The following is a 23,023-nucleotide window of genomic DNA, read 5'->3' as shown; positions in this document are numbered from 1 at the left end:
CTAAAAATACACAAATTAGCCAAGCATGGTGGTGCGCACCTGTAATCCCAGCTACTCGGAAGGCTGAGGTGGGAGGATCGATTGAGCGTGGGAGGTAAGAGGCTGCAGTGAGCCAAGATCACACCACTGCACTCCACCCTGAACAACAGAGCAAGACTCTGTCTCAAAACAAACAAACAAACAAACCACCCAAAAAACAAAGCTCGACTTTCCCCCGAACAACTAAATGGTTATAGGCATTTCTGTAGGAAATTTAGACGGGGCTTCCAAACGCTGTTAAAGTTATGTTGAAAATCCAAGAGGCTGAAAGATATCTGACTATAAGAAAGAAGAAGAAGAAAAAAAAGAAGACAAAAATCTACGTGAATAGACGGGAGAGCGCCGAGCGAAATCAGAAGACTAGTCGTATTGTGAGGATCACCTCGGGTAACCAGCACTCGCTGGGTAGCCCTGGTTTACTAACTTCAACTTTCTGGGGCTCCATTTCTGAATTGAGGGGATTAGAAAAAGGCATCTCTAAAGACCCTCCGTTCCCGAGAACCCTCCCGGAGCACCTTCCCTACTCTGGGCAGCTCGCAGACAGACAAGACTGATCGGCCATAGGCGAAGGGAGACCCTGGTCCCCCGGGTCTCGAGCTCCGTGCGCACGTAATCTCACGGTACTGCACTTCAAATCAGCGTGCAGAAACGCAGCAGTGGGAGCCCGGCGGCGGCCGCCCACCGGCAGGGGACAGGAGAGGCCCGTCCCGCTCTGTCCGGAACCGTAGATAGCTGGGTCTGGACTCCGGCTCCGGGAGGCCCGCAGAGCAGCCCACCCAGTCCCTCGGAGCTCGCCCTGCCCCCGGCCGGCCACTTGCTGCACGCCGATTGGTCGCGAGGAGCGCCCGGCGTCCCGCTGCGCCCAGCCAACGCCCTCTCCCCGCCCCCTCGCGTCCCGCCCCGCCCCCGGCCGGCCACTTGCTGCGCTCCGATTGGTCGCTGCGGTGCACACGGCGCCTCGCCCCGCCTCACCGGCGCTCTATCCTCGCGTCGGCTTCCAGCTCCGGGCTCCCGGGGCTGAGGCTGAGGTGGAGCCGCGGGACGCCGGCAGGGTTGTGGCGCAGCAGTCTCCTTCCTGCGCGCGCGCCTAAAGTCGGCGTGGGCGTTTGAGGAAGCTGGGTGAGTCCTGTCTGTGGGTCTCCGGCGCCAGGCAACCGTAGAGGGCTCGCGCCCGCCGCCCGCGCGTAAGGAGGCGCCCTCGTCGGGCCCTGTCCGGCCCGGCCTTCTGAGGGCTGTGGGGCCGTCCAGCCGGGTTTTCCCTGCGTTCGGTGCCGGCCTGCAGACTCGGGCCCGCGGAGCCCCCGCCGCCCCTTCTTGCCCCTGCCCGCGTCCCTTCGGGCCGACCGTGACCGTGGCGCCGCCGCGACCCGCAAGCAGCCCGGGGAGGCTGCCCTGCCGCGCTGTCACGCCGTCAGGTTGCGTTCCTGGGGAGGGCTGGAGAGGCTCCATCTCGTGCCTTTCACCTTCTCGCGCGGCGGGCACGGAGGCGACGGTTTTCGGGACGCCCTGCTGCGGCCGCGACGCCCTCCCGAGGCCGGAGCGAGGGCCCCGGGGCGGCTCCAGCCCTTCTTCGCCCCTCCCGTTTGCCCCGAACCATTGCTAGGAGCCTGTGTTTTCTGCACTTTTCTGATTTCATTCTTACGAGAGTCAAGTACAGAGGCGGGAGGGGAAAGGGAAGGGGAACAACATTCTTTCGAGAATTATAAACCTTGAGCTCCGTTAAATAAGTAGCAGCAGAGCATTGTCACTGGAGCAGTGGTAGTCGCGGGTAGGACCGTTTCGGTTTTTAGCCAATAGGCTGGTTAAAGGTACTTAAAACAGTAAGTTGGAAGGTGCTGAAATTCTAAGGTAAATACATGACCTTTCAAAACCAAAGCAGTGAGACGGGCTGGGCTGGGCTGCTCCCCGCTGCGCGTGCCTGGGTCGGGGGGTGCGGAGGGGCAGGGGGCGGAGGCCTCGGACGGGACGGGGTGGGAGGGAAGTGGCATCCGCATCGTCTTACATCGCGCTGTAAGACCCGATTTTCTCTTTTCGGAGGATCCCATCTCCCTTCTCAGACTCTTCATCCTACCTGCACTGTGGATCCCTTGACACTTCAGAGGCTCTGAACTCTCAGGCCCGTCACACTTTTTCATCATTTTGTTTCTTGTCTTTTAAACCTGCATGCATTTCAAACGTAGAGCAAACATTAAACATTTTTTTTTTAAACTGAAGATAGTGATGCAAGACTTTGTTATTGAAATGCAAACCAAAAGTTATCTTGAATATTTATCGCGCTGGAAAAGCAGGTTTAATTAGAGTGAGGTGGGGACGTATATTTCTTCTTCCGGAGACACAGCCTTCCCACTCACCATCCCAATCCCTCCTCTCTGTCAACTAGGGTTACAGCAGCCTTACACTGGCTAGTCTTTTCTGAATTCTGAATTCACTTCTGGGGGCCAAGGTAAAGAATTTATCGTATTTTATCCTCATTTTCCTTTTCTGTTTTTTTTGAGACAGAGTCTCCCTCGTTGACCAGGCTGCAAGTACAGTGGCCCTATCTCTGCTCACTTCAGCCTGCACCTCTAGGGTTAAAGGGATTTTACAGCCTCAGCCTCCCGAGTAGCTGGGATCACAGGCGCCTGCCACCATGCCTGGCTAATTTTTATATTCTTAGTAGAGAGAGAGTTTCACCATGTTGGCCAGGCTGGTCTTGAACTCCTGACCTCAAGTGATCCGCTTGCCTCGGTCTCTGAAAGTACTGGGATTACAGGTGTGGGCACCGCGCCTGGCCTTTTAAAGTGTATTATTATTATTTTTAAATTTATTTATTTATTTATTTTTTTGAGACGGAGTCTTGCTCTGTCTCCCAGGCTGGAGTGCAGTGGCAAGATCTCGGCTCACTGCAAGCTCCACGTCCTGGGTTCACACCATTCTCCTGCCTCAGCCTCCCTAGTAGTTGGGACTACAGGCGCCCACCACCACGCCCGGCTAATTTTTTGTATTTTTAGTAAAGACGGGTTTTCACCGTGTTAGCCAGGATGGTCTCGATCTCCTGACCTCGTGATCCACCTGCCTCAGCCTCCCAAAGTGCTGGGATTACAGGCGTGAGCCACTGTGCCCGGCCTAAAGTTTATTTTTAACTTATGTATATATATATATAATTTTTGAGGCCGAGTTTTGCTCTTGTTGCCCAGGCTGGAGTGCAATGGCGCGATCGTGGCTCACTGCAACCTCCGCCTCCCAGGTTTAAACGATTCTCTTGTCTCAGCCTCCCAAGTAAGCTGGGATTACAGGCGCCCGCCGCCACGCCCAGCTAATTTTTGTATTTTTAGTAGAGACTCGAACTCCTGACCTCAGGTAACCCCCCCGCCTCGGCCTCCCAAAGTGCTGGGATTACAGACGTGAGCCACCGTACCTAGCCCGTTTTACTTTTTAAATGATTAAAGTAACATTCAGGTTGTTTAAAACATTTAAACATGACAGAAGAATATCAAGTAAAATTCAGACAGCGCAGAGGTATGTCAAGTTAGGATTCCTTGTTTGTTCACTCTTTACATCCTCAATTCCATTCCCTAGGAGGGTATTATACTATAATATTGCTCGGCAACTGATGATAATATAAGGACACATTTCCTTCATAAGCACGTGGAGACCTACCTCATTTCCTCCCAACCCCACCCCTCACTTTGGAGACCGGGTCTCACTGTGTTGCCCAGGCTGGAGTGCAGTGGTTCCCTCACGGCTTGCTGCAGCCTTGGGCTCAAACGATCCTCCCACCTCAGCCTCCTGAGAAGCTGAGACTATAGGCGAGTGCTACCATGCCTAATTTTTGTAATTTTTGTAGAGACGGGTTTCTCATATTGCCCAGGCTGGTCTTGAATTCCTGAACTCAAGCCATCCACCTGCCTCAGCCTCTCAAAGTGCTGGGATTACAGGTGTGAGCCATCCTGCCCAGCCAACCTGCCTCATTTTCAGAATGTTGCATGGTATACCGTTGTTTGGATGTACCCTAATATACATTTTTTGGTTCCTTATTGATGGACATTTTGACTGTTTCTGGGTTTTAGCCATTAAAAGCTTTGCTTTATGAAAATCTTTTTGTCGTTGTAGGGTAAGTTTCAGGTAGATAATATAAACAGATAATTGTACTTTGATATAATTTTATTTCACAAGGAATCTTTTTAAACTTAAAGTTTTTTTTTTTTTTTTTTTTTTTGAGATGGAGTCTCACTCTGTCACCCAGGCTGGAGTGCAGTGGTGCGATCTCGGATCACTGCAAGCTCCACCTCCCGGGTTCACACCATTCTCCTGCCTCAGCCTCCCGAGAAGCTGGGACTACAGGCACCCTCCACCACGCCCAGCTAATTTTTTGTGTTTTTAGTAGAGACGGGGTTTCATCGTTTTAGCCAGGATGGTCTCAATCTCCTGACCTCGTGATCAGCTGGCCTCGGCTTCCCAAAGTGCAGGGATTACAGGTGTGAGCCACCACGCCTGATGTTATAACTTAAAAGATTTTATAATTTAAAAGCAGTAGCTAAGTCTATTTGAATTAAATGCATTTCTAAGATTCCATGTATTCTTTTTATTTTTATTTATTTATTTATTATTATTTTTTGAGACGGAGTTTTGCTCTTGTTGCCCAGGCTGGAGTGCAATGGCGTGATCTTGGCTCACTGCAACCTCCATCTCCCAGGTTCAAGCAATTCTCCTGCCTCAGCCTCCTGAGTAGCTGGGATTACAGACATGCGCCACCACCCTGGCTAATTTTGTATTCTTAGTAGAGACGGGGTTTTGTCAGGCTGGTATTGAACTCCCGATCTCAGGGGATCCACCCACCTAGGCCTCCCAAAGTCTTGGGTTTACAGGCATGAGCCACTGTGTCTGGCTGTATATATTCTTTTATATTTAGAGGCTGGAACAGAAAATTTTGAAGACTGTATTAAATAATAGCGGATTTATTACTCTTCTTACCACGAAGTGGTGTTGACCTTAAGGTTATATTGCCTCATTTAATTGGGTTGGCAGAAGTGATAAGAGAGGTCCTTCAGATTAGAGGGGGCTCTGTTGCCCAGGCCGGAGTGCAGTGGCGAGATCTCGGCTCACTGCAACCTCCACCTCCTGGGTTTAAGTGATTCTCCTGCCTCAGCCTCCCGAGTAGCTGGGACTACAGGTGCGTGCCACCACGCCCAGCTAATTTTTTGTATTTTTATTAGAGATGGGGTTTCAACGTGTTAGCCAGGATTGTCTTGTTCTCCTGACCTCATGATCTGCCCACCTTGGCCTCCCAAAGTGCTGGGATTACAGGAGTAAGCCACCGCGCCCAGCTGCTTGTTCTTTTTTAAAAGTAATTTCTTCCTGGGCGCGGTGGCTCACGCCTGTATTCCCAGCACTTTGGGAGGCCAAAGTGGGTGGATCACGAGGTCAGGAGTTCAAGACCAGCCTGGCCAAGATGGTGAAACCCTGTCTCTACTAAAAATACAAAAAAGTAGCCGGGCCTGGTGATGGGCGCCTGTAATCCCAGCTACTTGGGAGGTGGGGGCAGATAACTGCTTGAATCCAGGAGGCGGGGGTTACAGTGAGCCAAGATCGTGCCACTGCACTCCAGCCTGGGCGACAGAGCGAGACTCCATCTCCCCAAAAAAAGTAGTAATAATTTCTTTCATTGCAAATTTTATCTCAGGTACAAAAAAGCATATAAAACATGTATAATTTAAAGAATACTATTGCAATGATAATTTTGTATCCACTACCAGATTAAGAAACAAAATGTTTGGCCAGCCGCAGTGGCTCAACACCTGTAATGCCAGCATCTTGGGAGGCTGAGACAGGCAGATCACTGAAGACTGGGCGTTGGAGACCAGCCTGGCCAACATGTGAAACCCTGTCTCTACCAAAAATATAAAAATTAGCCGGTCGTGGTGGTGGGCACCTGTAATCTCAGCTACTTGGGAGGCTGAGGCAGGAGAATTGCTTGAACCTGGGAGGTGGAGGTTGCAGTGAGCTCAGATCACGCCACTGCACTCCATCCTGGGTGACAGAGAGAGACTCTGTCTTGGGGGTGGTGGTGGTGGGGAAACAAAATGTTTGCATTTTTTTCTTCCAGAGGTAGCCTCTGTCCTGATTTGTTTGTGTTTATCTTTCTCTTGCTTTTTTATTTTATTTTATTTTATTTATTTATTTATTTTTATTTTTATTTTTATTTTTTGAGATGGAGTCTCGCTGTCTCCCAGGCTGGAGTGCAGTGGCACGATCTCAGCTCACTGCAAGCTCCGCCTCCTGGGATCATGCCATTCTCCTGCCTCAGCTTCCTGAGTAGCTGGGACTACAGGCATGTGCCACCACGCCTGGCTTTCTTTATTATTTTTATTTTTATTTTTTTTAGTAGAGACAGGGTTTCACCGTGTTAGCCAGGATGGTCTCGATCTCCTGACCTCATGATCCACCTGCCTTGGCCTCCCAAAGTGCTGGGATTACAGGCGTGAGCCACCGCGCCCGGCCTCTTGCTTTTTAAAATAAGCTTTATGCATGTATACATAAATTCACATACATATACATTTATACATATGTGCATGTTTACAAATATATACATAAATTTGCACACACACTCCTATATCCTAAACAGTATACTTAGTGGGTTTTTTTTTTTTTTTGGAGACAGAGTCTTGCTCTGTTACCCAGGCTGGAGTGCAGTGGCACAATCTCGGCTCACTGCTGCCTCCGCCTTCTGGGTTCAAGTGGTTCTCCTGCCTCAGCCTCCCAAGTAGCTAGGATTACAGGTGACCGCCATTATGCCCGGCTAGTTTTTTTATTTTTAGTAGGGATGGGGTTTCTCCAGGTTGGCCAGGCTGGTCTTGAATTCCTGACCTCAGGTGATCCACCCACCTTGGCCTCACAAAGTGCTGGGATTACAGTGGTGAGCCACCTTAGTTTTGAATGAATAGTGTTACAAACACAATTCTCATGCAGATAGATAGGGAGCGTGTTTCAGTTTTGTTTTACTATTATTGAGAGTACTTCAAAGAGCTGTGTTTTTGTTTTGTTTTGTTTTGAGATGGAGTCTGGCTCTGTTGCCCAGGCCGGGGTACAGTGGCATGGTCTCAGCTCACTGCAACCTCCTCCTCCCGGGCTCAAGCAGTTCTGCCTCAGACTCCTGAGTAGCTAGGATTATAGGCGCCTGCCACCATGCCCGGCTAATTTTTGTATTTTAAGTAGAGATGGGGTTTCACCAGCCTGGCCAACACAGGCTGGTCTCGAACTCCTGACCTTAGGTGATCTGCCCACCTTGGCCTCCCAAAGTGCTGGGATTACAGGCGTGAGCCACCATGCCTGGCCAAAGAGCTGGTTTTAAGAGGATATAAGGAATTGATATTTATGTAATTTGTAGGGAAAGAAATGTCTCAGTATTATGGCTAAGTTAGTTTGATTGGTTAATGTTCCACAGGGCAACACAATCATAATATCTTTGGGATTGATTTTCTTACCAGGCTATAAAATCAAAACACCTCATTAATTTCTGCAGTTAAACCTCAGAGGGCTATAAACTGTCTGCATCTTTATTAACAGTGGGCTGTTCATTAAATAAACTATAATAACAAAGTTCTGTCCCTGAGAGTGTAGATGAAGTCCAGACATACTTATTAGAAAATGCTAGAGCTTTCTTTTTTTTTTTTTTTTTTTTTTTTTGAGACGGAGTCTGGCTCTGTCACCCAGCCTGGAGTACAGTGGCAAGATCTCCACTCACCGCAAGCTCTGCCTCCCAGGTTCTCGCCATTCTCCTGCCTCAGCCTCCCAAGTAGCTGGAACTACAGGCGCCCGCCATCACACCCGGCTATTTTTTTGTATTTTTAGAAGAGATGGGGTTTCACTGTGTTAGCCAGGATGGTCTCAATCTCCTGACCTCGTGATCCGTCCATCTCAGCCTCCCAAAGTGCTGGGATTACAGGCATGAGCCATCGTGCCCAGCCCGAGCTTTTTTTTTTTCTTGAGACGGAGTATCGCTCTGTTGCCCAGCTGGAGTGCAGTGGTGCCATCTTGGCTCACTGCAACCTCTGCCTTCCAGGTTCAAGTTATTCTCCTGCTTCAGTCTCCCGAGTAGCTAAGGTTTCAGGCGTGCGCCACCACGCCCGGCTAATTTTTGTATTTTTAGTAGAAATGGGGTTTCACCATGTTGGCCGGGCTGGTCTTGAACTCCTGACCTCAAGTAATCTGTCCACCTTGGCCTCCCAAAGTGCTGGGATTACAGGCATGAGCCACCGCACCCAGCCAGTGCTAGAACTTTCTAAATTTGGGATTGAAATTTCATTTTATTTATTTTTCTGAGACAGAGTCTTGCTCTGTCACCCAGGCTGGAGTGCAGTGGCGTGATCTTGGCTCACCGCAACCTCTGCCTCCCAGATTCAAGCAATTCTCCTTCCTCAGCCTCCTGAGTAGCTGGCTAATTTTTGTATTTTTAGTAGAGATGGGGTTTCACTATGTTGGCCAGGCTGGTCTCGAAATCCTGACCTCATGATCCACCTGCCTTGGCCTCCCAAAGTTGGGATAAGAGGCATGAGCCACCATGCCCGGCCTCATTTTATAATTATGACATCAAACTTCACTAAGGAAAGGACAGCCACTTAGATGAAGGTTTTTAGGAAAAGATGAGCTGAACAGAATGGCTTCACATCCCTTGCCTGTTTACAGGGGGCCTTTCTGAGGAAGTTTGTGGGCTGTGTTATGAGTCCTAGGAAAGGGGAGTCACCTCAGTCAGGGTATCTGGAAGGTTCTAGTGGACCAAGTAATGGAAAGACAACAAAAATAAGGTCAGAAGGAGTGGGCTCCTCTGCATTTTCTGCTTCTTAGCTCACCATGGCCTACCTGTAGTTAACAGGGTAGGTGAAAGCAGAACCTCTCTGTGGGGGAAGTGAGTGTCCTCTGCTGACGAAGGCTGCACGCCTTGCAAGGAGAGCAGGAACTGCATCAGCATATGCTCAAGATCAAGCCAAGCCCCACTGAGTACAGATAGGCTCTGGGCCAAGTTCCTGGAGCATTCAGTCCTCAGCTTCAAAAGCTGCTATATTCCAGTGGATTTATTAAAAGATTGTTTTGTATAAAGGCACAAAATCCCCCACAAAAAACTGCTGTAGCAGCCAGGACATTATCTCCTGAGTTACACTGCTTCAGTCTGGCCTGATTATCTGCTGCTTCTGGGGCACAGCTGGATTCTTTTTAGCTCTTCTGTGCAGGATCTTTCCTGTGTCCTGTATTCTCTTTTATTAATTTACTCTCCCTGGTGAAGCTCAAACTCCAGTAGCTTCTTGACAAGAAGAGTTACATTTTTAGAAGAAGAGTTACTTTTTTGGAGACCTTGCGTGTCTGAATATTTTTTTGTTGTTGTTTAAATAGAGACGGGGTTTCGCCATGTTGGCCAGGCTGGTCTTGAACTCCTGGCTTCAAGTGATCCACCTGCCTTGGCCTCTCAAAATGCTTCTGAATATGTTTTGGTGCTATCCTCATACTTGATTGATATTTTGGCTGGTAAAAATCTTTTAGTTGGAAATAATTTTCCTACAGAGTTTTGAACTTACTGCCCCATTGTCATCTTGCTTGTAGTTCTACTGTTAAGAATTCCAAGCTGAGGGCCAGGTGTGGTGTCTCACGCCTGTAATCCCAGCACTTTGGGAGGCTGCAGTGGGTGGATTGCTTATGTCCAGAAGTTCAAGACCAGCCTGGGCAATGTGGCAAAATCCCATCTCTATAAAAAAATTAGCTGGGCGTGGTAGTATGTGCTTATAGTCCCAGCTTTTCCTGGGGGCTGAGGTGGGAGGATCACTTGAGCCTAGCAGGTAGAGGCTGCAGTAAGCTGTGATCATGCCACTGTACTCCAGCCTGGGTGACAGAGCGAGACCCTGTCTCTCTCTCTCTCTCACACACACACGCACAAATTCCAAAAGCTATTATAATTCCTGCTCCTTTGTATGTGACCTGGTTTTTTTCCTCTCTGCAAACTTATAGAATCTACACTTTGACCTCAGTGTTTTGAAATTTAAAATGAAGTGTGGGTCTTTTTTTACTCCATTAGTTAAATATTCAATGGGTACTTTAAATCCGGAAATACGAGAACTTTTATTCTGGGGAAATTTTCTTGAAATATTTTGTTGATTCTTTTTTCTCTTCTATTTCCTGTGTAGTTCCTTTCTGAAATACCTGTTATTTATATGTGAATCTTTTATACTGGTCTTTTAACTTCTTTCTTTTTTTGGAGACAGAGTCTCGCTGTATCGCCCAGGGTGGAGTGCAGTGGTGAGATCTCAGCTCACTGCAACCTCCGCCTCCTGGGTTCAAGTGATTCTCCTGCCTCAGCCTCCCAAGTAGCTGGGATTACAGGCATGCGCCACCACTCAGGGCTAATTTTGTATTTTTAGTAGAGATGGAGTTTCTCTATGTTGATCAGGCTGGTCTCTAACTCCTGACCTCAGGTGATCTGCCTGCCTGGGCCTCCCAAAGTCCTGGGATTACAGGCGTGAGCCACTGTGCCTGGCCCTGGTCTTCTAATTTCTTATCTGTTTTCTATCTATTTTTTTGCTCTATTTTTGTATTTTCTTTTTCTTTTCTTTTCTTTTCTTTTTTTTTATTTTTGAGACAGGGTCTTGCTCTCTCACCCAGGCTGGAGTGCAGTGGCATGATCATGGCTCACTGCAACCTTGACCTTTTAGGCTTAAGTGATCCTTCAGCCTCAGCCTCCCAAGTAGCTGGGACTAGAGGCATATGTCACCATGCCTGGGCAATTTTATTTATTTATTTATTTATTTATTTATTTTAAGTTTTTATAGAAACAAAGTCTCACTGTGTTCCCCAGACTGGTCTCAGAACTCCTGACCTCAAAGCCTCCTCCTGCTTAAAAGCTTCTCAAAGTACTGGGATTATAGACAGGAGCCACTATGCTGAGCGTTGCTCTATTTTCTTTTCTTTTCTTTTCTTTCTTTTTTTTCTTTTTTTTTTTTTGAGATGGAGTCTCGCTGTTGTCACCCAGGCTGGAGTGAAGTGGCGCGATCTCAGCTCACTGCAACCTCTGTCTCCCGGGTTCAAGTGATTCTCCAGCCTCAGCCTCCTGAGTAGCTGGGATGCAGTTGCCTGCCACCACTCGCAGCTAATTTTTGTACTTTTTAGTGGAGACGGGGTTTCACCATGTTGGCCAGGCTGGTTTCGAACTCCTGACCTCAGGTGATCCGCCCACCTCTGCCTCTTAAAGTGCTGGGATTACGGGAGTGAGCCACCGCAGCCGGCCTCTATTTTCTTTTTTCTTTCTTTCTTTTTTTTTTTTTCTTGAGACGGAGTCTTGCTCTGTCGCCCAGGCTGGAGTGCAGTGGCGCGATCTCAGCTCACTGCAAGCTGCACCTCCCAGGTTCACGCCATTCTCCTGCCTCAGCCTCCCGAGTAGCTGGGACTACAGGCACCCGCCACCACGCCCGGCTAATTTTTTGCATTTTTAGTAGAGACGGGGTTTCACCGTGTTAGCCAGGATGGTCTCGATCTCCTGCCTTCATGATCTGCCTGCCTCGGCCTCCCAAAGTGCTGGGATTACAGGCGTGAGCCACCGCGCCGGGCCAGCCGGCCTCTATTTTCTTAACTTTTATTCCCCAACCCTTCTATTTGGAATTTAAGAGTTTCTACCATCATGTTTTTAAATTCCAAAGGGTATTTTTCAGTCTCTCAATGTTTCTTTTTTATGATTAATACATAATATTTGTACATAGTTATGGGGTACATAAGATATTTTGTTATGTGCATAGCACGTGTAATAAATAGGGTATTTAGAGTCTCCATCACCTCAAGTATTTATCATTTCTGTGTGTTTTGAACATTTCAAGTCCTCTTTTCTAGTTATTTTGGAATATATCAGGGGACTTCAGAAAGTCTGTAAAAATGGAATTAAAAAGCACAAGTAAAAAATATAAACTGTGTTTCTCAGTGTAAGCTCCATCAAGTTCAAGACACTTTTGTAAGCAGTGATAGCAGCCATTTAGCCCATCCCTAAAGAACTGAGGGTCCTGGGAGTTTAACCATGTCAGTGCAGTCTTTGTTACATTATTAACTGAAGAAAAATGGGTGCCTTTTAAAGATGTTTGAAGGTTAGGAAACAAAAAGAAGTCAGAGGAGCCAGATCAGGACGGTTAGGGTGGATGCCTAATGATTTCCCATTGGAACTCTTGTAAAATTGCCTTTGTTTGATGAGAGAAATGAGCAGGAGCGTTGTTGTTTGTGGGGGAGGACTCTTTGGCGAAGCTTTCTGGGGTGTTTTTCTGCTAAAGCTTTGGCTTTCTCAAAATACTCTCATAGTAAACAGATGTTATTGTTTTTTGGTCCGGTGGAAAGTCAACCAGCAAAATGCCTGGAGCATTAAAAAAAAACTGTTGCCATGCATGACCTTTCCTCTTGACCAGTCCGCTTTAATTTTCATTTCATTTTATTATATATATATTTTTTCTTTGTAGAGACAAGGTCTGCCTGTTTTGCCCAGGCTGGTCTCAAACTCCTTGCCTCAAGCGATCATTTCACTTTGGCCTCCCAAAGTGTTGGGATAATAGGCATGAGCCATTTTGCCTTGCCAGACCAATCTGCTTTTGCTTTGACTAGACCACTTCTACCTCTTGGTAGCCATTGCTTTATTTTTAATAATTTATTTATTTTTAATTTTTTTAGAGACAGGATCTTGCTCTGCATCCATTCTGGAGTACAGTGGTGCAGTCATAACTCACTGCAGTCTCAGATGCCTAGGCTCAGGTGATCCTACCACCTCAGCCTCTCCTCAAGTAGCTAAGACTACAGGTTTGCACCACCATACCTGGCTAAGTTTTTACATTTTTTGTAGAGATGTGGTCTTGCACTCCTGGCCACAAGTGATTCTTCCGCCTTGGTCTGGTAGCCATTGCTTTGCTTGTGCCTTGTCTTCAGGGTTGTACTGGTAAAGCTACGTTTCATTTCCTGTTCTTGGAAGAAATCCTCTTTTTTTTGAGACAGTTTCGCTCTTGTTGCCCAGGCTGGAGTGCAATGGCGCAATCTTGGCTCACTGCAACCTCTGCCTCCCAGGTTCAAGCAATTCTTCTGCCTCAGCCTCCTCAGTAGCTGGGACTACGGGCATGTGCCACCATGTCGGCTAATTTTTGTGTTTTTAGTAGAGACAGGGTTTCACCATGTTGGCCAGGGTGGTCTTGAACTCCTGACCTCAAGTGATCTGCCCGCCATGGCCTCCCAAAGTGCTGGGATTACAGGCATGAGCCACCATGCCCGGCCATATTTTATTTCCTTTTAATTTATTGATCTTTCCTTGACTCTTTCTGGCAAATAGTGTTCTATAACTCTTCTAAACATATTTCTGTTAGGGCACCATGGCTTGCACCTGTAATCCCAGCTACTCTAGGGGGGCTGAAATGGGAGAATCACTTGGGGCCAGAAGTTAGGGACCAGCTTGGGCAATGCAGTGGTGTGATCTCAGCTCACTGCAACCTCCACCTCCTGGGTTCAAGTGATTTTCCTGCATCTGACTCCTGAATAGCTGGGATTACAGGCGCCCGCCACCATGCCCGGCTAATTTTTGTATTTTTAGTAGAGCCAGGGTTTCACCATGTTGGCCAGGCTGGCCTCGAACTCCTGACCTCAAATGATCTGCCCACCTTGGCCTCCCAAAGTGCTAGGATTACAGACATGAGCCACTGAGCCCTGCCCCCTTTACTTTCTTTCTTTATCCTGATTCTCCTAGGTACCAGCTAATTCTTCCTTGCTGGTACTAAGGGATTTAGGGGCTTTGTGTATATTTTTCCCTCTCTCTGCTCTACTCTTTTTACTTCTATTTAATCTAATTAACTTTACTCAGCTTTTAAATTTCAGTAGGTTTTTTTTTAATTTTAGCAAACTTTACCTCTTCAAAGAGGCTTTCCCTGACCACTCATTCTGAAATAAGCTTCCCCTTTATTCTCTTAGGATCCTATGCATTTCCTTCATAGTCATTATTTGTATAAATTTGTTTTCGTGTTCCTTTGTCCCACCCCATCTCTGACCCAATTTAAGCCCTAGTTGGGAGGAGATTATGACTTGTTTTATAAATCTGTGTGTGGAAATACCTACCTCTTTTCTGCTTATATAATAATTTATAATAGATTAATATATGGGAAATGAATTTTATGTGGGAAATGAATTTTTTTTAACCTTCAAGCGTTGCCTTAAATTCATGGTGACTTTCCCCATGCTTTTTTTTTTTTTTGGAGACGGAGTCTCACTCTGTCACCCAGGCTGGAGTGCAGTGGTGTGATCTTGGTTCATTGCAACCTCTGCTGCCTGGGTTCAAGTGATTCTCCTGCCTCAGCCTCCCAAGTAGCTGGGATTACAGGCATCTGCCACCACGCCTGGCTGATTTTTGTATTTTTAGTAGAGACAGGATTTTACCATCTTGGCCAGGCTGGTCTTGAACTCCTGACCTCATGATCCACCCACCTCAGCCCCCCAAAGTACTGGGATTACAGGCATGAGCCACCGTGCCCGGCCCATACTTGCTTTTAACCAGTCACTACTTAATCTTTTATAATAATTCATTAACTTGTCTGTAGAATATCTTGATAAAATGTGTTCATATTGCATTCAGAATAATACTTTAGTGTAACTAAAGCATAGCTAAATGATAAAAAATTTAAAATTTTAAGATCTGTACAGACAGATCTTAAGTGTACACTTCAGTGACTTGATAAGTGTATTTACTTGCATAACCACTATCCCAGTCAAGATATTGAATATTTCCATTCACCCCAAAAAGTTCCTTCTAGTCGGTCCTCTCCCCTTGTAGGTAGCCACTGTTTTGATTTTTGTGACTATTGATTAGTTTTACCTCTTCTTAAAGTTCGTTTAAATGGAGTCATATAGTATATACTCTTTTGTATCTGCCTTCTTTTACTCAAGTCATGTTTTTGAGATTTTTTATATGATATTTAAAATATGTATTGGTTCATATTTTTTCTATTGCTTAGTATTCCATTGTGTGAACAGACATAATTTGTTTTACCATCTTCTGTTGATGAACATTTAGGTTGTTTCTGTTTTGCACTATTATGAATAAAACTGCTATAAGCTTTCCTGTACAAACCTTTTTGTATGTGTTGATGTTTTTACTTCCCTTGGGTAAACACCTAGGAATGAAATTACTGAGTGTTAGGGAGATTTATTTTTAACCTTATAAAACTGCCATCAGAAACGTGTTGTGAGAATTTTATTTGTTCTGCATCCTCACTGACATTTGGCATTGTCAATCTTTTTAAGTTTAGCTGTTATAGTAGGTGTGAGATATCTTTCATTAATTTGCATTTCCCTGTTGACTAATGATGTTGAACATCTTTTTCAGTGCTTATTGGTCATGAATTGTCTGTTCGAGTCTCATATACTTTTTATTGCCTATATTTTTTCTTTTTATTATTAATGTTTAGGAGTTCTTTATATATGCAAGGACAAGTCCTTTGCCAGATAATCATTTTGTAAATATTGTCTCCCAGTCTGTGTTTTCAGTGTTTGGACCTTCTGTAATATATTTATTGTGCTTTTTTCAGATTAACAATTGGACTCACTACTTTAAATTTAGAGGTATTTTACCTAAAACCATATTTAATGATATTATTTGAAAACAACTGACATACTGTTTAGAAAGAAATTTATCTTTGTGGACATTCTCTACAGTGTTCTAATTTTTGCTTTAAATTGTTGTCTTTTTTTTTTTTTTTTTTTTTTTTTTTTTTTGGTGACGGAGTTTCGCTCCTGTTGCCCAGGCTGGAGTGCAATGGCACGATCTTGGCTCACTGCAACCTCTGCCTCCCGGGTCCAAGTGATTCTCCTGCCTCAGCCTCCTGAATAGGTGGGATTACAGGCATCCACCACCACGCCCAGCTTGGTTTTGTATTTTTAGTAGAGACAGGGTTTCACCAGGCTGGTTTTGAACTCCTGACCTCAGGTAATCCACCCACCTTGGCCTCCCAAAGTGCTGGGATTACAAGTGTTAGCCATTGCACCTGGCCTCTTCAGTTTTTCTTGTAGGTCTCAGTTTCATCGGGTATCATTCCTTTCAGCTTGAAGAATTCCCTTTAGCATTTCTTTCTTAGCGCAGGTTTGGTGATGAATTATCTCAATTTTTGTTTACCTGGAAGTACCATTATTTTACTCTTATTAAAAAAAAGAAAACTGGCTGGGAATGGTGGTGCACACCTGTAATCTCAGCATTTTGGGAGGCTGAGGCAGGCAGATCGCTTGAGTTCAGGAGTTTAAGACCAGCTTGGACAACTGGGTGAAACCCTGTCTCTCTTAAAAAAAACAACAACAACCCCCTCCCCTGCCCCCCAAAAAACACAGCTTTGTTGAGATACGTATATATACTGTAACATTCACCTGTTTTAAGTGTACAGTCGAATGATTTTTAGTATTTACGGAGCTGTGCAGTCATTGCCACAATCTAGTTTTAGAATCTTGTAGCCTTTTGCAGTCACTTTGTATCTTTCTTCTCCCCATCCCTAGACAGCCACTAATCCGCTTTATGTCTATAGATTTGCCTATTCTGGATGTTTCCTGTAAATGGAATCATACAATATATGGTCTTCTGTCTTTTACTTAGTCAGTTGTTGAGGTTCGTTCATGTAGCATCTATCAGTAGGAACCTCTTTCCTTTTTGTTGCTGAATTTGTATTCCTTTGTATGGATGTGCTATGTTTTATTTATCCATTCGTTGATGTATGTTTGGTTGCTTCCACTCTGTGGCAATTACGAATAATGCTGCTATGAACAAGTTATTGTGAAGATATATTTTCATTTCTCTTGGGTAGATAGGAGTAGAATTGCTGTCACCTTTTTTTTTTTTTTTTTTTTGAGACAAGGTCTCACTGTGTCACCTGTCATAGCTCACTGTAACCTCGAACTTCTGGGCACAAGTGATCCTTCCATCTCAGCCTCCTGAGTAGCTGAGACTACAAGTGCACACCACCATGCTTGGCTATCCTCATTTTTGGAGAATATTTTTGCTGGGTATAGAATTTGGGATTGAGTTTTTTTTTTTTTTTTTTTCTTCCGAGACAGAGTCTCACTTTTTTGCCCAGGCTGGAGTGCAGTGGTGCGATCTCGGCTCACTGCAACCTCCAGCTCCTGGGTTCAAGTGATTCCTGTGCCTCAGCCTCCTGAGTAGCTGGGTCTACAGGTAAGGGCCACTATGCCCAGCTAATTTTTGTATTTTTATTAGAGATGGGGTTTCTCCATGTTGCCCAGGCTGGTCTTGAACTCCTGGCCTCAAAGCAGTCTGCTCACCGCAGTCTCCAAAGTGTTGGGATTACAGGCATGAGCCACCACACCTGGCCTGATTTTTTTTGTCTTAAAGCGTTATTAACAGTGTCATTCCTGTGTCTTCTAGTATCCTTTGTTCTGGTTAGAAGTCAGCCATCGTTCCTATTCTATCTCTGTATATGTTGTATTGATTTTTTTTCCCCATAAGACTGTTTCAAGAGTTTCTCTGTATCTCTGGTTTTCAGCAGTTTGATTATGATGTTTTCTTTGTATTTATCCTCCTTGGAGTTTGCTGAGCTTTTTGGATTTGTAAGTTAATATTTTTCACCAAATTTGAGAAATTTTCATTTATTCTTTTTTTTTTTTTTTTGAGATGGAGTTTTGTTCTTGTTTCCCAGGCTGGAATGCAATGAATGGTGTGATCTTGGCTCACTGCAACCTCCGCCTCCCAGGTTCAAGTGATCCTCCTGCCTCAGCCTCCCAAGTAGCTGGGATTACAGGCATGCGCCATCACACCCAGTTTTGTATTTTTAGTAGTGACGGGGTTTCACCATGTTGGCCAGGCTGGTCTCGAACTCCTGACCTCAGGTGATCCACCCGCCTCAGCCTCCCAAAGTGCTGGGATTACAGGTGTGAGCCACCGTGCCCAGCCCATCTATTATTTTTTTCAAAATTTTTTTCTTTCTCATTCTGTCTTTTCTTCTTCTGGGAACTTTAATTACATATATTTTAGACCACTTAGTATTGTTCCTCAGGTCTCTAAATTGGATAATTTCTTTTGATGTTTAAGTTTACTGTCCTTTTCTTCTACTGTATCTAATCTGCGATTAAGTTCATTTAGTTAATTATTTATTTATTTATTTTTAGATGGAATCTTGCTCTGTTGCCTGACTGGAGTGCAGTGGTGCAATCTTGGCTCACTGCAACCTCCGCCTCCTGGGTTCAGGCAATTCCACTGCCTTAGCCTCCTGAGTAGCTAGGATTACAGGTGCCTGCTACCATGCCCAGCTAAATTTTTGTATTTTTAGTGGAGACGGGGTTTCACCATGTTGGCCAGGATGGTCTCGATCTCTTGACCTCGTGATCCGCCCGCCTCGGCCTCCCAAAGTGCTGGGATTACAGGTGTGAGCCATCCTGCCCGGCCCATTTAATTTTTAAATTCAAACATTGTAATTTGCAGTTCTAGAATTTTCTTTCTTTCTTTCTTTCTTTTTTTTTTAGGGGAGTCTTGCTCTGTTGCCCAGGCTGGAGTGCAGTGGTGCCATCTCGGCTCACTGCAAGCTCCACCTCCCGCGTTCTCGCCATTCTCCTGCCTCAGCCTCCTGAGTAGCTGGGACTACAGGCGCCTGCCACCATGCCTGGCTAATTTTTTGTATTTTTAGTAGAGACGGGGTTTCACCATGTTAGCCAGGATGGTCTCGATCTCCTGACCTCGTGATCCGCCTGCCTCAGCCTCCCAAAGTGCTGGGATTACAGGCATGAGCCACTGCACCCAGCCCCTAGAATTTTCATTTGAATCTTTTTACATTTTAATTTATTTTTTAGAGACAGGGTCTTGCTATGTTGCCTGGGCTGGGCTTGAAGTCCTGGCCTCAAGCAATCTTCCTGCCTCGACCTTCTGAGTAGCTGGGATTACAGGTGCAAGCCATCACATTGGCTCCTGATTCTTTTTTTAAAAAATGGTTTCCTTTTCTCTACTAAGATTCTCCATTGGTTCAGTTATTTTGACCATGTTTTCCTGTAAGTCCTTGAATATGATTTTTATAATGGGTGCTTTAAAGTCCTTGTCTGCTAATTTCAATATCTGAGTCATTTTGGGATTTATTTCTATTGACTGTTCTTTTTCCTCCTTAAAAATAGATCACATTTTCCTGGTTCTTTGCATGTCTAGTAATTTTTTTAGTATATATTGGACGTTGTGAATAATATGAGTCAATTTTGTTATCTTCATCTGAAAAGTATTGCTTTTTGTTGTAATAGGCAGTTAAAATATTGGCTGATCACCTTGAAATTGTGGAGACTTGGTTTTATATTTTGTTAGGATATGTCCCCAAGGTGTCTACTGATCCTCCCTGACTTGGTGGAATGAAAATTCCAAAATGTCTCCCTTATGTTAAAGTTTTTGGGGCTCTCTTTGTGACTTACTCCTTTCTGAGATGTCCCCCTTCAATTTCCAGCTGTTATGGTGGTCCTGAACTCCCATCTTCTGGCATCTCAAGCCAAGAAGACTGTGGCTTTTTGCTGCCACTGTGGCCACTTTGTGCCAAGGGGACTCCCTGGGCTGGGAATGGGAGTTTAATGGGGTTCCTAAGGGGAACAGCTGATCCCACTTACTGTGTTTTCTTTCTTTTTTTTCTTTGAGAGGGAGTCTCACTCTGTTGCCCAGGCTGGAGTGCAGTGGTGTGATCTTGGCTCACCCCAACCTCTGCCTCCTGGGATCAAATGATTCTCCTATTTCGGCCTCCTGAGTAGCTGGGATTACAGGTGCATGCTACCATGACTGGCTGATTTTTTTTCTTTTTTGAGATGGAGTCTTTCTCTGTTGCCCAGGCTGGAGGGCAGTGGCTCACTGCAAGCCCCGCCTCCCAGGTTCATGCCGTTCTCCTGCCTCAGCCTCCCGAGTAGCTGGGACTACAGGTGCCTGCCATCATGCCCAGCTAATTTTTTTTTTTTGTATTTTTAGTACAGACGGGGTTTCACCGTGTTAGCCAGGATGGTCTCTATCTCCTGACTTCGTGATCCGCCTGCCTTGGCCTCCCAAAGTGCTGGGATTACAGGCGTAAGCCACCGAGCCCAGCCGATTTTTTTTTTTTTTTTTTTTTGAGACAGAGTCTCGCTTTGTCTCCCAGGCTAGAGTGCAGTGGCACAATCTTGGCTTACTGCAACCTTCACCTCCCGGGTTCAAGCGATTCTCCTGCCTCAGATTTTTGTATTTTTAGTAGAGACGGGATTTCACCATGTTGGCCAGGCTGGTCATGAACTCGTGACTTCAAATGATCCACCCGCCTCAGCCTCCCGAAGTGCTGGGATTATAGGCATGAGCCACCACGCATCTGGCTGTGTTTTCTTTCTTTCAAGGATGAAGTTTCTTTCAATTTCTGCCTGTTTTTCAGCCCTGTCCAGTGCTTTCAATTTTTTTTATTTATTTCTTTCTAGAATTTATGGTGGCCTTGAAACATTTCATGTTTACATAATATCTTTGTTTTTAAAAATAGTATGCTACACTCCTATAGTTATTTAGGCACATGATTTTTCTCCTTCTTCCAGTTATGTCTTACTGCGTTACAGATTAATGCCAAAACCCTGTGGCTTAAAACAGTCATTTTGTTATGTTTATTAGATTTTATGGGTCAGGAATTTGGAAGGGGCATAGCCAGGATGATGTATCTCTGCTCCATATATCTGGTGCCTTACCTGGGAAGGCTCATACTTTTGGGATGGTGCTATAGCTGGATAGCAGTTACCTAAAAGTGTCTTTACTCATGTCTGGCAGTTAATACTAGCTGTTAGCTGGGACCTCAACTGTAACTGTGGGTCAGAACACCTATAAATGGTCTCCTTACAGCATGGTAGCCCGAGCATTAGTGTTCCAGAGAACCAGGCAGATGCTCCATTGCCTTCTGTGACCTGATCTTGGAAGTGGCATGGCAGAAGTTACATAGCATCACTTCCTCTACTCTACTGGTCAACTAGTCTTTATTGTTAACCCAAATTCAAAGGTAGGACATAAATCTACCTCTCAATGGAAGAAGTGTCAAATATTTTAGATATGTTTAATTTATTTCATTTATTTATTTATTTTTGGACAGAGTCTTGTTCTGTTGCCCAGGCTGGAGTGCAGTGGCATAATCTTGCACTGCAATCTCTGCCTTCCAGGTTCAAGCAATTCTTGTGCCTCAGCCTCCTGAGTAGCTGTGATTACAGGCATGTGCCACCACGCCCAGTTAATTTTTTGTATTTTTAGTAGAGATAAGGTTTCATAATATTGGCCAGGCTGGTCTCGAACTCCTGGCCTCAAGTGATCTGCCCACTTTGGCCTCCCAAAGTGCTGGAATTACAGGTGTGAACCACCGTGGCACCTAGCTCCTAGACATGGTTTAAAACCATAGTGCTCATTTATCAAATAGCAAGCTCCCCCTTGGGTCCTAGCGTAGTCCTCTATACATCTCAATTAGGTACTTGTTGAAGTATTGAATTTTTCTTAACTATAGTAGAATAGGACCTAAAGTAAAGTTGTGTGTAAAGCTTTAAGAAAGGAGTAAGGTATTTTACTTTTAGAAAACATTTTCTTAGGTTGATTAGTTTTTGTCTTTCTGTTTGTAGGATACAGCATTTAATGAAAAATTTATGCTTAAGAAGTAAAAATGGCAGGCTTCCTAGATAATTTTCGTTGGCCAGAATGTGAATGTATTGACTGGAGTGAGAGAAGAAATGCTGTGGCATCTGTTGTCGCAGGTATATTGGTAAGTGAGAAAGACTGGTTGGTGACATGTATCCCTTACCTTTTGCCCTGGAAATTAATGCCGGTTCCTTTGAACTGAGAATGGCTTTCCAGAACTATTTATTTCACTGCTGTTTTGTATAGATGATTATCAGAGTTCTAGATACTATTGCCAAGCAGAATATGGTAGGCCCTGGATTCATTTTGACTTTGTAAATGTGTACTTAATATCTTTTCTTCAGTTCCAGTGATAATATAATTATTATAGGCAATAGCATTTTTCACTTACTGATACAACATATATATAAGTACTTTAAGATCCTTAAAGGCTCAGAATTTGATGTAACCCAAAATTATTGTTGTGACTTATTGAAGGTCAGACAACAGTGACAGTACTCTGCAGATAATAGTAACAACCTTAGGCTCCATTAGAACTGAAGCCCTGCAGCGGCTCTAGGGAAGAAATACCATCTCTGTTTCCCCAGCTGCAACATCAGGGGAGCATCAGAGGAAGACATTTGTGAAGGAAACTATTAATTTTCTTTCCATCATTTTTTTTAACTTTAATTGAAAATGACAGGCATAAAACAAAAGCAGAGAGAAAGGTATAAAGATTCCATCACCTCCTTTATCCCATGTATCTATCATCCAGCTTAAAAAAAAAAACAACACCCCAAAATCAGGACCTATCTTGGTTTATAATTCCATCAACTACTCTCTGTCCGCACTTTTTTTTTTTTTTTTTAAAGAGACGAGGTCTTGCTATGTTGTACAGCTACTAGAGTACAGTTGCTATTTACAGATGTGGTCGTAGTATACTACAGCTTCAAATTCATGGTCTCAAGCAATCTTCCTGCCTCAGTCTCCCAGGTAGCTGGGACTACAGGTTCATACTACCATTCCTGGCTCCCACAGCATTTTTTGGAAGCAAATTTCTTTATCTGTTTATATTTTAAAAATTCATCTCTTTCAATGTACAGTTCTACACCTAAAGTCCAATAGAAAAACAAAATGAAATGAAGCAGAGCAAGAACTAACGATAATTGTGAAGCAGTCTGCTCACTGCAGTCTCCGCCTCTGACTTCCCAGGTTCAAGCAATTCTTGTGCCTCAGCCTCCCAAGTAGCTAGGATTAGAGGCACATGCCACCATGCCCAACTAATTTTTGTATTTGTATTGAATATTTTTGAGACAGAGTCTCGTTCTGTCGTCCAGGCTGGAGTGCAGTGGCATGATCTCAGCTCATTGCAGCCTCCACCTCCTGGGTTTAAGCGATTCTCCT

General features: G+C 44.8%; 1 protein-coding gene across 9 annotated transcripts in view; it reads left to right on the top strand.

The window, feature by feature from the left end:
- Positions 1 to 899: 899 nt before the first annotated feature.
- Positions 900 to 23,023, top strand: part of TMEM50B (transmembrane protein 50B) — a 57,627-nt gene continuing 35,503 nt past the window's right edge. For 7 of the 9 annotated variants that reach the window (XM_055105252.2, XM_063601304.1, XM_063601307.1 and 4 more), the window contains exons 1-2: positions 957 to 1,158; positions 21,625 to 21,764. In XM_055105252.2, coding sequence (XP_054961227.1) covers positions 21,666 to 21,764 — 99 coding nt within the window. In that variant the 5' untranslated portion in view covers positions 957 to 1,158; positions 21,625 to 21,665. Of the gene's footprint in view, positions 1,159 to 1,505; positions 1,888 to 20,866; positions 21,021 to 21,624; positions 21,765 to 23,023 lie in introns of those variants that run through there. The other 2 variants (XM_034947939.3, XM_055105253.2) reach the window with 2 other exon arrangements.

Source organism: Pan paniscus, chromosome 22 (genome assembly GCF_029289425.2).
Source record: "Pan paniscus chromosome 22, NHGRI_mPanPan1-v2.0_pri, whole genome shotgun sequence".
NCBI lineage: Eukaryota > Metazoa > Chordata > Mammalia > Primates > Hominidae > Pan > Pan paniscus.
This window is presented reverse-complemented; position numbering and strand designations above follow the sequence as displayed.